At 57.9% G+C, this 15,399-nt stretch overlaps 1 protein-coding gene across 1 annotated transcript; it reads right to left on the bottom strand.

The window, feature by feature from the left end:
- Positions 1–911: 911 nt before the first annotated feature.
- WNT6 (Wnt family member 6) lies at positions 912–14,665 on the bottom strand. The gene is made up of 4 exons (XM_006742897.3): positions 14,346–14,665; positions 4,422–4,642; positions 3,855–4,189; positions 912–2,184 (listed from the first exon to the last, which is right to left on the bottom strand). Exons 1-4 carry the CDS (start codon positions 14,414–14,416, stop codon positions 1,723–1,725), a joined length of 1,089 nt encoding a protein of 362 aa, XP_006742960.1. The 5' UTR covers positions 14,417–14,665; the 3' UTR covers positions 912–1,722.
- Between the last annotated feature and the right edge of the window lie 734 nt (positions 14,666–15,399).

Raw genomic sequence — 15,399 nt, forward strand, 5'->3', positions numbered from 1 at the left:
GTGCTAAGTGCTTTTCATATCTCAAAAAAATTCCTCCCCATGATTCTATGATGATGTGAATGGGTTATGACGGTGTTGCCACTTTCCCATTGAGAGACGGAATCTATTTGCCCTTCCCTTGAATTTTGGCTGGTTCTGTGACTTGTGTCAACCAATAGCGAGTGACAGCAGTGCTGTGTAACTTTCAAAGCTGGACCTTAAGGAGTTTCTGCCTTGACATTCAACACAATCTATTTTGAAAGCCAGCCTGGAGAAGTCTGATGACACTAAAGCCACCATGCTGTGAGGAAGCCCAAGCTAGCCACCTGGAGAGGAGCATGGAGGAGCCCCAGGGCACTAGACACATATGAGGAAAGCTTCTTCGACTGTCCAGCCCAGCCCAGCCACCGCAGCAGTGAAGGACCAAATGAAGGACCACAGCCAATAGTTCTGCCATAAGGAGCAGAACCACCAAGCTGAATTCTGGCATTCTGGCAAATTCGTAATCTACAGGATCGTGAGAAGTAATTATTTTGGGGTTGTTTGTTATGCAGCAATAGATAACTGAGACACGATGGTGTTCCCATTGTATAGCTAAAGAAACTGAGGCTAACATGCTTATATTGCAACCTTCTAAGCAGCAGCAGCGGGTTCCAACCCAGAGTGCCTGAATCCGAAGCTCATGCTTTGCCTACATACCTGGGTGGGGCAGTCATTGTCCACTATAGTATTTGGACTGTGGGAAAACTGGGGGCTTCCTGAGAAAGAACCAGAAGGAAGGAAATGTGGTTGGGAGCCAAGAGAAACCTTGGGACAGCTTCGCTTCTTCTCCTTCTGAGTGTGATTAGAAATGCCGTTCTGAGCAGTCTTTTGGACACTAACGGGGGTGAAGTTAGTTTTGATGGTAACAAAGTCAGATGTTACTAATAACATTGTTTCATCACATTCTAGTTTATAAAGTGCTTTAATCCTACGGGCTTGGGTGGCCCTAAAAATCTACCCTCGAATACCCCCAGGGGTCACAGAAACAGAAGGACAGATGAAGGCATCACAGTCCCCTAGAATTAAGATGAGGGCTGATCTGAGAGCTGAGTACACTACCAGAGTTGTCTGGGCTTCTTTTCCTAGACCTGTTCAGTCTGTTCCTTTAAAAAGGGACGGCTTAGGTCTTCCTAAGAGGCAGGCCGGAGAAATGTGGCAAGGGTGACTCTTCATCACGTTGCCAGGAGAGCTTAATCCAAAAGGTGAGAAGATAGGGGCCTAAGGATGACCCCTGAGATGCTAGTTCTGTCAAAACCATCTTCCTTTACGCACTCCTTGGGAAGCCTGGCCCCATGTCAGCCCCCTGGAGGCCAGCCCCCCTCCCAAACCGTGGGCCCAGTCCTATTGGTTTAAATACTTTTATTGATACTAAACTCACCCACCCACCCCATGGCCAGCAGTTCTAAGGAGTCCTGCATCCAGAGGCCTAGAGACTGGCTCTTTGGTTTCCATATGGGGGCCAAAGAGCGAGAGAGACTGCATTGCCTCCCCGCCCCCAAGCCCTCCAGAGCGCTCCCTGGCGGGTTGGGGGGGGGGGTTGGGGTGCGGTTCTCCAGCGCCCTGGGGCCTTCCTGGGCAGGCGTGTATCCCCAGCCCCGCCGCCTCTTAGTTTCCGGAGGCCTGGGAGATGGGCTGTCGCCGGGAGAAGCTGGGCAGCGCCCCCGCTGGGGTCCAGAGGCCCCCCAGCCGCCGGGCGGCGCGTCAGAGACAGAGGCTGAGCTCCTTGCGCACGCGGCAGCGGTGACACTGCACGACGCAGCACCAGTGGAAGCGACACAGGCAGTTCTCCTCGAGCTGCACGCTCTCCTGGCGGTGCCCGCGGCCGCAGCACAGCAGGTCGCAGCCGCTGAGGTCCGGGGCGCTGCTGTTGCAGGCGCGGCCGCGCGTGCCGGGCGAGCCGGTGCGCCGGTTGGGAGCGCAGAAGTCGGGCGAGTCGGCGGCGTAGAGGAGGTCGGCGCGGCCGGGCGGCTTGAGAGTGCGGACGGCGGGCAGCAGGGCCTTGCCGTCGTTGGTTCCCATGACACGCGAGGCGCCGTGGAAGCGCTCGAGCAGCCGCGCGCCCACCTCGCGGAACGGCGGCAGCTTCTGCCAGCAGGTCCGCAGAGCGCACGAGCCCGACAGGCCGTGGCACTTGCACTCGGTGCGCGTATGGCTCCGCACGGCCTGCGGCGGAGAGCGAATGAGCGCGCGGATGGGGACAGATTGCGGGTGCGTGGTATAGGGAGGCCCAGAGGACCGACCTAGAATAAGATGGGGAGGGTGGGGTGGACGGAAGAGAGAAAAGAGCAGGCCAAAAACAAAAAGGAGAGCGCAAGGTGGAGAGGAGGAAATCCAGGGAGCAACAGCTCCGAGAGAAAGAAAAATGGTAAAGATGGAAGAGTAAGAGAAGTGGGGGAAGGGGGGCGCTGTACTGTACGTCGCACAGAGACCGCAGGATCCAAAGTCAGGGATGGGAGAGAAAGCAGAATGGACGGCAGGGGTGAGATTCTCCCTGGAGGGAGGCAGGCAGGGCTGCAGCTGTTCCGCTCTATTCCTCCTACCAACCTACCAACCCGGCCCCCTCTCGTTGCTGCCCCTCACGGCCCCAGGCAGGGCTGAGCAGAGTCGCAGAGCCGGCCTCCTGGGCGTCTGTCTCTGCCACCCCTCCCCACTCCTCTCTGACAGGTATGTGGGCCTGTCTGGACTTTCCTCTCTGGGCCCCCTCTTAGCCCCTGCCTGATGCCTCAGGCCTGAACCCTGGAGGACGCAGAATGTGTGTGGGGGCGTCCCTAGAGTACCCTGGAACTGAGGCCTAGGGTGCGGGAGGGCCCACCGTGAATGCATTACTGAGAACGGGAATCCAGAACTCCTGCCGCTTATTTGCTATTTTGTGTCTGAAGCTGGGGGTCTAAGAGTCACAACCCCACTAGAAATTTATGGTGTCAGATGATACAGGAAGATCATCTCTGGAAGCTCAGAGTCCAGAGGCCAACCTGATCTACGGACTTGTGTGCCCCCCTCTTCCCAGGTCTCTCTCCTTCCTCACACCCCCTCCTGGAAACAGCTGACCCAGAGAGCTTTCTTGTCCCTAAACAGGAGCTCCTGGGGCCCCCCTCCTTGCAGAGGGAACGAGAGAGAGGCTGCCAGGATTCCGAGCAGGGCCCCCACTCTGGGGTTGGTGGGCAGCCAGTTGGCAAGTACCCAGATTCGGTCACAGCTTTCTTGGCCTCTGCCTGACTCCCTCCTACCTTCACCAACATCTACTTTTTGTCTTTCACACCTTTCCAAGCCCGTCCCTCTTGGGCCTGTTCTAGTCCCTCCCAGGCCTTGCCTGGCTCCCCTACCTCCAGACCCCCACACCTTTGCCCCAACTTCTATCTTTTCTTTCATCCCCAGCTTTTGTCACCCTCCTCTGCCCATGCCCTGGCAGCTAGGTCTCTACCTACCCCAAGCTCTGTCCCATCTGTCCGGTCTCAGAGGTTCTTCTGCCCTACTTGAGGTCCCTTAAGGCCCCGAGTCCTCTTCCCTGGGTGTCCCCTCCCTCCCCTCCCCATTAGACCACCAGCTCCAGGTCCTCCCAGGCCTCCCAAGGGACTCCTTCTTCTAGGCTAGCCACCTTACCTCCCACATACCCCTCCCCCCAGCCCATCTTACAAGTAGTCCCTCTCTGCCAGCTGGCTCCCACACACCTAACATACTCCTGCACCCACAGGCCCTCGCACACACCCCCACTTCCTCACGCTTCCACAAACACGCGCCCACAGACCCCACCCTCACCCACGCCCACTCACACCCACCCATGCTCACACATTCACACCCACACACACTCTTACACACCCCTGCCCCCAACTCACCAGCCGGCCGGCCTCGTTGTTGTGAAGTTGCACCAACGCACGGATGTCTCCGCGTCCCCGCTTGTGCCGCGCATCCATAAAGAGCCTCGACTTCTCGTCCCCGAAGTCCACGTCGTCGCCGCAGCCTCCCCACTCCCAGGCGGCGCTGCCGTCTGGGGAGCCGGCCGGGCCCGGGGGCCCGGCGGTGCCGGGCAGACCAGGGGGGCGGGGAGGGGCCCGGCCGCGGGGCGCTTGGCAGCCGCACTGCAGCAGCTCGCCCATGGAGCAGGCCTGCGTGACCGCGTGACTGGCGCCCGCGGCCGTGATCGCGAACACGAAGGCCGTCTCCCGGATGTCTGCGGGCGCGGGGAGGGGCGGTCAGCGGGCAGGACCGATGCCCGGTCCGGGGGCACGGGGGCAGGGGAGGGGCGAGGAGGCGTGGCTGGGAGACAGGGTCAGGGCAGGGTGCCCACAGACCCGTGGGACAGGCGGGGCTCCGGCAGCCTCCCCCAACCCCCCTGATCCCCTAGAGACCAAAAAGCAGCCCCCTCCCCCCGCCCCGACCCCGGGTGCTCTGCCCTCACTGACCCTGCTGCAGGATGCGCCCGAAGGCCTTGCTGTGGCTGGAGCAGTTCCAGCGGCGGAAACGGAACTGGAACTGGCACTCTCGCACCCCAAGCCGGGCGCCCCGGGCCAGCTCCGCCACTACTTCTGGCTCGGCCTGGCACAGCTCAGCCTGCCGCCCTGCCAGCCGCCGTGCTTTCCTGCAGATGCTGGTGGGGTCCATGACCAGGGGGCTGCCCACTGCCCTGGAAAGCGAAGAGCCAAGGTCCAGGGTATGACTCACGGGGCTTTGTGGGGAGGGGGGAGGAGGGAGGGGGGAGGGAGACCGGCCCTGCTCAGCCCAGGGCTAAGAGCTGGCATGTGCCTCTTGTCTCACCCCACCCCAACCGAGTTTGAGATTGTCCTGTCTGGTTCTCTTACCATCCCAGGTCCCTTCTTAACTAGATTTTAGACTGAAATTGCTATAGGGCAAGGATTCGGTCTTATCCTTCTGTGCACATCTTCATTAATAAGTCCTTATAGGAATGTGACTCAAGGTCAAGGCACGGGGCACCAGGTGAGCCAAAAGGGAGACAAGGAAGAAATGAACAGGAGGAAGATCAAGAAAACTGTCAGAGCAGAAAACAGTATGAATCACAAAAAGATACAAAGAAAAATGGGCAGTATCACAGAAGGATCTGGTCTTAGTGGACAACAAGCTGGTTTTGGCAGCTGAACAACCCTGATGCTAGAAAGGCAGGGGCAATCCCAGGGATATAGAAGGCCACAGGATTTTAGAATGGCTAGGGAAGGGAAGCTCTGAAGGCAGTCACACCCCCTCTCTAGCTCAGTTTGTCCTTCTGTAAAATGGGAAGGTTGGGCTTTGATCTCTAAGGTGGACCCTCAACCATGATATCCTGTTTCCTTGAACTGGAGAGCAGGAGGAAGTAGCTGGGGACTGAGTCTCTGAAGCATGATTGTGAAGTAAGTGACGCGACCCTTCTGCTCTGGGGTCTGTGACCTTTTCAAATGGACCTTGAGAGCTTGTTTGGAGGTTCTAGCAGGGGAGCGCAGCTACTCGTATACCCTTGACCGAAGAACGGTCCTCCTCTATCGGGGAAGGTCGTCCTCTTCGACTGAGCGCGCAGCTTCGGGAGGGACGCACATGGAGCGGTGAGGGAGGAAGGGGACACCCGCCTAGCCAGCCAGATCAGCCGAATCAACCCTGGCGATCAATGGGGTGACAGATGTCGCAGCCAGATCGCCCTCACATCCTCTGTGACCTTTTCAGAGCAGCAGATCAGCAAGCCAAGTCCTGATGTCACTGGTTGTGACTGGTTTGGGGAGAAGGAATTGCTGTTTGGCTTGATGGGTAAAGACCTCACAGGAAGTTCCACACACTTTCAGAAATCCCTCCATGCCTAGCCTTCATTCCACCTAACGGGAGAGCTGTTATTTGGTTTCCATATAGCAGACCCCTGAAGGTTAAGGTTATTCACACCTGAGTGGAACTGCTTTAATCAGATTGCTCTGACTTGAACCCTTAGCTGGGATCCCTGTGCTTGCTGGTAGGAATGAGTGGGTGGAGCACTTGGACCTGAGAGTCATTTGAGATCACACAAAAGCCCTTCAGCAGAGGGCAGAAAATGACTCCCTGGTGGGGAGAAGTGGCACCAGGAGATAGAAAACACAGAGGAGAGTGGGAGCTAGGTGCCAAAGGTCAAGGTGGCCTACTTTTCAGTTTAGCTTTCATGCCCATCTGCCGCACCCCCCCCCAGTCCCGTCCCCATTTGTTCTGCAAGTGCAGGCTGCCCAGGCATGTTCTGGCCCCACAACAATGAGATGTAATGGGCTTGAACAGCAGCGAGCAGAATTTAGGTCTTAATGTAGAACTTCTCAACTCTTGGGGTGTGAGATGCTTGAAGAGGAAGTTGCAGGAAGATGTGTAAGCTCAGTCCTTTAAGGTCTCCTAGTCTTTCCCCCCGCCCCACCAGACCCCCACCTATCAGATCATTGTCAACCTCTCCACCCAAGTAGTCCTGGAGCCAAGATTCTTTTCTCAGTGAAGAGACTTATAGTCCAGACCTTCATTCCTCCATGCTTAAGACCTACTCATCACTGCATTCCAACCGCAGCCTGGAAAGGTCCAGCTCCAACCCCTTCCCAACCCTAGAAAAGTGGTGGATGGAGTAGTGGGGAGTGGGCCACGGGTAGGGTAGGGCAACCCAACCTGGTTCCCAGTGGCCCAATGACCGTCAAGTGTGGATCAATCTCTATCTATCTATCTATCTATCCTCCCTCCACCCACTTATCCACCTCATTACAAGGATTTGAGGCAGCTTCCAGCATGCTTGTATAGGGTCAGTAGATAAGACTATGAGCGCCTTGGGAGTTAAAAGTGATATTTTCCTTCGTTTCCCATGGCAGATTTTTAGATGCTTAATTTGTATTTCCCCCAATTTTTATTATGAAAATTTGCATGTTATGATTACTATAATACTACAATGAACACCATTTAATACATGTTTCTGAATGAATGAATGAGCCATCTACAGAGAATGTCCTCACTTGAGGCCAGGCTCCTGTCCACCCGTGATTCCAGGACTCCTTATTAGCTTCCTCTCTCCCCACCCCCTCCCCCTTACACTGGATGCAGAGGCAGGGAAGCAGGCCTCCCCATGGCTGTCCAGCTCCTTTCCCGCCACCTCGGAGTCTGGGGCTCTGCAAACTCATCTTCCCCACCCCACCCCCATGCCACTAAGCTCCCCAGTCTCCCCGCCCCAACCCTGCCCTCTGCTAACTCCCTACTTTCCCAAGGTTGACTGGCCTTATCCTCTCAAGGTCACTCTGACCCCATCCCTCTCCTCTCACTCCTCCTACCCTAGGGAAGCAGGAGAGGGTGGGGGTATGCAGGGAAAAAAGCAAAAACCTCCAAACCTCCCGACCTTGTCTGCTTGCCAGGGGCTAGAGATAGGAGAGAAATCGGGAGGAGCAGGAAGGGTAGGGCCCTCCAGGAGGTGGGGCCAGCCCTTTGCAGGGTTGAGGGGCTGCCCCAGAGTCAGTTGCTGGTCTGGGTCTGGCTCCCCAGGCTGGCTGGCTGCCTGGGAATGAGGCTTGTTTACGAGCTGGTCAGGAGGAGGGATGGGCAGTAGTAGCAGCTAGAATCCCAAGGGGCCAGCTTGCTCCCTGCCCTGCTGTCCTCGCTCCCATCCCCAAGTCACAGGAAAGAAAACTCCAGAAGAGGAGTGGCAGGGGGGTGTTGGACAAAACATCAAGCCTCACTTCTGTACCCTGGTCTCTGTCAACTCTGGGTGAGCTGAGCCACTGTGGGCAAGTCATTCTCTCTCTGGGCTTCAGAAACCTGAGGAGTTAGCATGAGAAGCTCCCTTATCCCCTCTAATGTTACAACTTGACTCCACATCAAGAAATAACTCGCCCATCTCCCCTCTTCCTTTACCCTCCTTTCTTCCCTTCTGCTTCCTTAGGGAACCAACTCTGCTTTTTTGGCCTTTGAGTCAGCATTGACCTGGGGTCAGCCCAGGGAAGATGTGCCCATTTGGGAGCATCTGCATGTTGTGGGGGCTGGAGCACAGTGGTGGTAGGAAATATATAATATGTAGTAGGTAGGATCTGAGATCCTAATCAAATAGCCATTCCTGGGCATAAAAAAAAGGAGGCTAGTCCTAAGAGAAATCAGTATGCAGACAAGAAGGGACAAGCCTAGGGTTGGCCATTCTAACTGGCTTGGCCTGCGCCAAGATCTCCCTCCCAGGGACCTTGATTGGTAGTCAATAGCCAAGTGAGGTGGCATTAAGGGCCAGCCAGTTCCTACTAGCAGTATCTGTAGATCTAAGCCCCGGGGGCCCCAGGTTCTGGCCTAACCTACCTTTCCATGGCTAGATTCAGAGGGCCAAAGGGAATGCCAGAAATCACCTAGTCCTCTGGGGCCCCTGGGTGGCTCAGTCGTTAAGCGTCTGCCTTCGGCTCAGGTCATGATCCCAGGGTCCTGGGATCGAGCCCCGCATTGGGCTCCCTGCTCGGCGGGAAGCCTGCTTCTCCCTCTCCCACTCCCCCTGCTTGTGTTCCCTCTCTCGCTGTGTCTCTCTCTGTCAAATAAATAAATAAAATCTTAAAAAAAAAAAAAAAGAAATCACCTAGTCCTCTCTACCCACCTCACCCCCCCCCATCATATAGATGAACATCTAAGGAGGGAGGTGACTGACGCAGGCCACTCAGCGGAGGGATCCTGTGCTTGTGATCCTGCTAGCGCATGACTATTCTGTCTTGTTTTCTTGTCTTCTCTCTTCACTTAGCTTGCAGACACACTAAAGACAAAGATTTCACGAGGAAGCATAACATCATCAATAGCGCACCTTCAGAGTTTGGGGAGACTGTGACTGGGGTTTGGATCTGGGCTCTGCCATTTGCTTGTTCTAAGATGTTAGCAAGTCCCTTGCCCGTGAAGTTGGCACTTAATATTTGTTGAATGAATGAGACCTAACCTCCTGAACCTCAGTTTCCACAACTGTAAAATGGAAATAAATGATACCTGACTGCTTCTCTGGTAACAGGAAAAGGGTCTGTACGGACAGCGAGCTCCAGCAAGTGGGTTTTGTCTTCTGGGTCACACCCGGATTCATCTCTTGGGCCTGCCCAGTGTGGGGCAGGCAGCATTTGTGGGTTTGTGAGAATGCCCTTCTCACCAACTCTCTGCCCTAACTCCTCAGCTAGGATCCCTGTGTTTCCTCCTCCTGGCCCTGCCCCTGAACCAGAAGCACCCTCCAGGACCCCTCCCCTTCCCCAGAGAGCACTCCTGGGCGGATTATTGAGATCACAGACCCTTTTGATGTCCAGCCTCCTCTGAAGGGCCTCATGGCCAGCCCCCCTCTATTTCCTCACACTCACCCCCAGGGTCCCTAGTCTGACCCCCACCTCCTAGGAGCCAGCAGAGGGAGCCCTGAGCCCCGGGGCTGTGGGTGGGGGCTGCATGGGGGTGGGGGAGGTGGGTGGTGGAGAGGGGGCAGAAAAATGTTGCCTGACGGCTGCTGAGGCGGCTGGGCCCGGGCCTGTGCCCGCCCGCCTGTCCTGTCCTGCTCTGTCTAACTCGGTAATTTACTGCTCCCCCTCCCCCAGCCCCTACCCCCACCCCAACCACCACATCAAAGCCAGTGATGCCCCAGCTCCATTAACCCCTGCCTCCCCACCGCCCACCAGACACCCCATTCCCCCCCTCTCCCACACTGGCCCAATCGGGTTCCCTCTGCCTTGTCCTGGACACTGCCCTTCCCCTCTCCTTCTCGTAACTCTTGGGAGAGGCAGGGGCTCTCCCTTCCCTGATGGCCTTCACCAGTCGAGAGGGCTTCCTATCAGGCAGGGCTCTGGAAGGCAAAGGAGTGGACACACTGACCCTCCACTGGATTCTCTGTCCTGTGCTTCTGCTCTCCCATGCTGCGGTGGGGAATACCCAGGTGAAGGTGGGGCTGGGGAGCAGAAGGGGCCTGTGGAAGGCCCTGTACCCCTTTCCTGACTGCACACAGGGATGAGGTACTCAGCAAGAGGTGGACTCCCAGCCCTGGTCCTCACTGCCTGTATCCTGGGTGGCCTTAAGCAAGTCCCCTCCTGTCCCTGGACTTTGCTGGACTTCTAACCATAAGTGAGAAGATTGGCTTAGATGATCTCCAAGTCCTTCCTAGATCTAATTTCTGGCTTAGATGAAGGGCTTGGAGCCAGAGGAACCAGCTTTGGAGGCCAGGTGGAAAACAGAAGATCCCTCCCAGCGACCTTTCCCTCCCTCAGCTCCTCCTCAGGTTGATCAGGGGAAGCACCCAAGGTCTCACCCCACTCTGCCCCGGGGCAGGAAGGAGGACACAGGCTAGAGGGCGCTGTGCCCAGTCCCTGGGGACAGGCTGCTGTGTTCCCCAGCGCCTCCTGCTCTGGCTGGCTGGGCGCCCTGCTACCAGCCTGACCGCGGCCTGGCTCCCACCCCGCCCTCGCCTCATCCCCTCCACAGCTGCATTTCTCCATCAAAGTACACATTCTGGAATCCCCCTCACTGGGCCCTGGTGACCAAACCTCCCACTGACCTCCCCCCCACCCCACCAGCTCCTGGCTTCCGATGAGAATGGGGCAGGAGGGGGTTGCCCCCCTGCCACCAGGAAATGTCACAGTGCCAGGACTCTGGTGGGCTCAGGGCATGCTCTGGGCTGGATCGAGCCAGCCTCCTTTTGCCCCTGCCCTTTTCTGCTCACAGCCCCATTGTCTCCCTCCAGGGGAAGCTGCCAAGCTGGAAGGCCTGGAGGGGGGGCACTGGATGGCCACCCCACCCCCATTCTCCACCCCACCCTGAGCTTGATGGGGGCCAGCCACCGGACTGCCCACAAAGGGTCAGATAAAGACGCAATGGAAGAGGGTGGCCAAGCCCAGCCTGGAGTGGTGGTGTGGGAGGTCTAAGCTGGACAACCTGGGTGTCAGGAAGAAGCCTGGGTCCTTTCCCTGACTCCCTGTGGGGCCAGAGATGAGGCTGTCCTAAGCCTCTGGTTCCGATTTCCTTTCCATAAGGCGGGGGGTGGGGGGGCGGAGAGATAGGCAAGATGAGATGGGGGAAGGGAGTGAGACTGGGTGCTGTTTTGCTTGTGGAACAAGGGGGAGGGTTGGTTTCTTTCATAGAAAATATAAAACAGAAAGAGGAAGGGAGAAGAAGGGAGATTGATTTGGCCATTCTGTGAGAGTGAGCTATGTTCCACATCCACTGATTGAAGGCATAAATAAAGATGGGTCAGACAATGAGAAGAACTTCCTGGGGGAGGGAGGGAGGGGCTCAGAGAGCAGGCTGGAAGGGCTGGGAGCTGGTGACCAGGAAACCTCGGACTTTCCGTCTCTTCCTCACTCTCAAAATGGGATCTGTCAGGGCCAGAGCACAGGCTGGATGGCCTGGAGGCAGTGGGCTGGACAAGATGACCTCAAGAGAGCCTGGCCAATGTCCTGGAATCTGGGATTCTGCGATTTACAAAGATACGGTTACAGATGGGAGAGAGACAGACAGAGAGGCTGGAGGCAGAGTTTAGAAAGCATGCATTGCATGGAGGGGGAAGGAGGAGGGGGAAAGAAGGTGGAAGGGAAACTTTTCTGGAACCTGGAGCTAGGTACCTGAGCCTATTCCAGGACCTGGATCACTCCCCTACAGGACCCTCCTTTCCTAATCTGGACAGTCCAGTCACTCAGAGTTCCTGGGGTCCTCTCTGTTCCCAGCCTGGCTGCTACTAGAATGTCAGAGTCGACTGCAGGGGCTGCTGCCTTCCTGTCTACCGCTAGAACTCTGGCCTGGTTAGCATTCTCTGAGAAGCAGGGAAAAGGGGGCCAGCAAGCAGGTCCTAGACATCAGACGCTCTGGGCCTGATAAAGTTCCTAGCCAAAGTAAAGCTGGTGTAGGGGGGCAGTGTGGGGAGTGAGGGGTAGGCAAGGAGTGGCAGGAGCCTCAGCCTACTGGGGATGCTGGGTCCAGCCCTCCAGCCCAAGCCAGATCTTGGAGATCGATGGTGGGGTGGGATGGGGACAAGAGAGTAAGCAAGTAGAGTCAAAGATCCTGAGAAAGGAATCTGGGATCAGACCAAAGGAATGAAGTGTCGGAAACAGACAGAGGAGAGTGAGGGGACCAGTGCAGGTGGGAGAGGCAGGTTCTCTCTGAGAGGCAGCTGAGAGAGGCAGTTGCTGGACACCTTATCACCCCAGCCCCTCACTCTTCACCCAGCTCACCCTGCAGCTGCAGCCATGAAGGCCCCTGTGTTCTCCTACACCTGCCCTCCTCACCTCCTCCCCCACTCCCTGCTTCCCAGCTTCAGGGTCAGTCTCCAAGGGACCAGGCCTCTCTCCCTCTGGCTTGTCACCCACCCAGCAGCCCCTCCTGAACAAAGGAACCCTCATAGACACAAGTCTCAGAAAGGCAAATCAACCAATTCAGCAACACTCCACAAGACTTCCCCAGCACCTTTAGCCTCCAGGGCACAAAGACAAAGGCTCTGCCTTCCAGGAGCAAGGAAGAAGGACCACAGAGGGGATGGTTGTCCCAGTAACTGGCATAGTTGCCCAATGCGTGGGGTGCAGTGGGAGCACACAGAAGGCGAAGGAGGAAAGACAAAGAGATAATGTTATGGAGGATGTGGTATTCTACCTGGAAGGATGAGAATGATTTGGAGAAATGGAAAAGGAGTAGAGGGAGGGCAACTACCATCAGGCAGAGACCCCTGTCTCCATGCCTTGAGAAAGGGCAAAATGAGAAAATGTGAGTCTGGGAAACAAGACAGAGATCGCTTTACAAAGTTTTCCTTGGGACTCTGGATTTTAAATTTAAATTAATCCTCCTTTTCTGGCCTACAGAAGCTGCCCAGGAGAACCCGCAGCGTGGAGGAGGGTGACTTAACATTTACAGAGCACCTCCCGACACCATATCATTTTGTAGGTAATCCTCCTGTCCGGCCTACCAGATAGGGGGACTGTTTCCCAATTTTATAGTTGAGACGTTGAGGCGCAGGGAGAAGTGACTTATCCAAGGTCACAGACTTAACAAATGGCCAAGACTGGATCTCAGGTCAATTTCAAAACTGACACTATTATTATACTAAGTTATGCTAAGCCAGGATCGAAGGACGCAAGTCCCCTAGCCGGGACCTGGGTCATCCTCGATTTGCTCCCTCGCTGACACCCCCGAGGGACATCTCTCCCGCATCAGGAAAGAGGGCTCGCAGCCAGCAGCTCCCTGTGTGGGCATCCAGCTCCCTATCTCCCTGGAAGAGAGGGATCTGCCGGCCCCACCCCTCCTTCCAAACCGGGGGGTGGGGGCGGAGTGGAGGGTAGAGAATCCAGCCAATGCTATGGCGCTATGCAAATAGACAAGACCTTCCTTTCTTAGGATTGGCTGATGCATCAGTGATACTGTCCAAGTCCCTCCTCTTTAAACACCCAGCTATTCCGGGCGGGTCTTTGCAGCTCTGGAGAGACCGGGAAGGAAAAAAAAAAAGTCCACGGGATCGAGATCTCTGAGAGGTCCCGACCTGGCACCCACCTTCCTAGTTGCTGTCCATCCCCAAGACTCAAAGTTCCCGCGACCTTAGCTCCGTAGTTGTCTGCTCTAGGTAGGGCCAGGTCTGGAGGCCACGTCTCCTTGGTTGGCCAGGCCTCCCTCCCTTCCACCGGGACCCGCCACGATTCCCAGTACCTCCGAAGCTGTGTTTTTTCATTTCTGACCCCCACATCTGGAAGGACTGGGAGCCTGGGTCCCTTTCCTGTCCTTCTTCCTCTTCTTTGCTCCGGGAGGAGGATGTAGAGAAAGCCGGGGTCCTGACTCAGTTTCCCTTTACGTTTTTCCCCCGCCACTACTGTCCATTTGAAGTAGCCCTCAGAGAGAAGCTGGTGGGTTTGTGGAGCAGCGTAAGGCGGGGAAGAGACAGCTGTTTGACCCTCTTTGCCTTTGTGCCTTCCCACCTTGTTCCTCTCTTTTCCACAAATCCAGTCCTCCTCCCCTAAATCCAGGGCCCTCCTCACACATTCTTTTCTTCGGATCTCTGACTACAGATCTCCCCCCCGCACACACACACCCGCTGTCTACCCGGTGGCTCTTTCTCACCCACGTGCCAGTTCCTTGAGGACCTGGATTGAGCGCATAAGCGGAGGGGGAAAGGGGAGGATGGGGAAGGGTGTGTAGCACAAGATAGGAGGAAATGCAACCGACTGTGCGGAGTGGAGGTTTCGGAACGTCTGAGTGGCAGTTTAGAAGTGGCCCAGGCGGGGGCCGGCAGGAGAGCGGCACGCACCTCCCCGGCACCTCTCCAGCGGCCCGGGGGGCTGCGCTGGGCTCGCAGGTAGAGCCCGCAGGCAGCGGGAGCGCGTTTGGAAGCCCCGCCACCCCCACCGGCCGCCGTCAGCCCCGAAGCCCCCACCCTTGAGGGGCCCGAGCCGCGCCGGCACCGCACTCACCACCACAGCCCACCGACGTGCGCGGGACACAGCAGCAGCAGCAGCAGGACGCAGGGCGCGGGCGGCAGCATCGCGAGCGCTCTGCCGCCGGCCGGTGCGGTACGGGGCGAGGCTGCCGGGCCAGCCGGGGCGCGCCGGGGCGCGGGCTTCAGGGCGAGCGCGGGCTTCAGGGCGAGCGCGGCGAGCGCGGCGGCGGCGGCGGCGGCGGCCGGCAGGCGAGGGCTCCGGCGGCGGCGGCGGGGGGGGGGGGGCCCATCGCGGGCGAGGAGGGCGCGGCTCGAGGCGGAGAGCGGACGGGGCAGCCAGCGCCTGTGTCTCCAGCCGAGTTCGCTCGGGAGAAGAAATCAGAGCCGGGGGCGGGGGTGGGAGGGGAGCGGGGCCCGGGCGCGGGCGGGGGCAGGGGGGCCGTGGGGTGGCAGTTGCGACAGTCAGGCGGCGGGACTCTCGGGAGGGAGCCGTGCGCCCCGGGGCTGCAGGCGTGGAGCTCAGCGGAGGGCGGGTGCGAGGTCCCGGGGCGGGGCCCGAGAGCGCCGGTGGCTGCGGGACGCGCCTGCCTCGCCCCTTCCCTTCGCCTCTCGCGGACTGGGAGCCCCCCGCCGCCGCCCAGAGTCAGGGGCAAGGAGGGGCGGGGGAGCAGGGTGGAGAGGAGTAAGGGCGGGGAGGGGGGGTGGAAGAGGAGCTGGGGAATGGGGGACGGGCTGGAAGGGAGACGTCTGACAGGTTTGTTGACTGTAAAGAGAGAAAACTTCCCAGGAATGAGGGAGTTGGGGGGGGGGGCGGTTCGGAGGGAGATGCTGGAGCCGGGGCCGGGAGAGGAAGTCCGCCTGGGGCGCTGGGTGCTCCGGGGAGGGGTGCCGAACTCGACCGTCGGACGGGCGGACTCAGGAGGGGGTCACCCCTTACCGGCCCCGCCTCCGCACTGCACGCGCCTTTCTCAGCCTTTCCTCGAGGAAAGGAGGAAGCCCTAGGCCTCCGCTCTCGCTCCCCAGCCACCCCGCCTCTTCAAGCCCGCGTTCGGGGGAGGGCTGCGAAGGGGAGATTAGACAGCAAGAGG

The sequence above is a fragment of the Leptonychotes weddellii genome, chromosome 3 (assembly GCF_054177405.1).
Source record: "Leptonychotes weddellii isolate Sample4059 chromosome 3, ASM5417740v2, whole genome shotgun sequence".
Classification (NCBI taxonomy): domain Eukaryota; kingdom Metazoa; phylum Chordata; class Mammalia; order Carnivora; family Phocidae; genus Leptonychotes; species Leptonychotes weddellii.

What these genes read in the sequence shown, in the direction of transcription:
- WNT6 (XM_006742897.3), bottom strand. Translation starts at nt 14,416, where the DNA reads ATGCTGCCGCCCGCGCCCTGCGTCCTGCTGCTGCTGCTGCTGTGTCCC. An exon ending in CACGTCGGTGGGCTGTGGTG is followed by an intron (nt 4,643 to 14,345) that starts GTGAGTGCGGTG and finishes TTCGCTTTCCAG; the next exon opens with GGCAGTGGGCAGCCCCCTGG. An exon ending in ACAACGAGGCCGGCCGGCTG is followed by an intron (nt 2,185 to 3,854) that starts GTGAGTTGGGGG and finishes TCTCCGCCGCAG; the next exon opens with GCCGTGCGGAGCCATACGCG.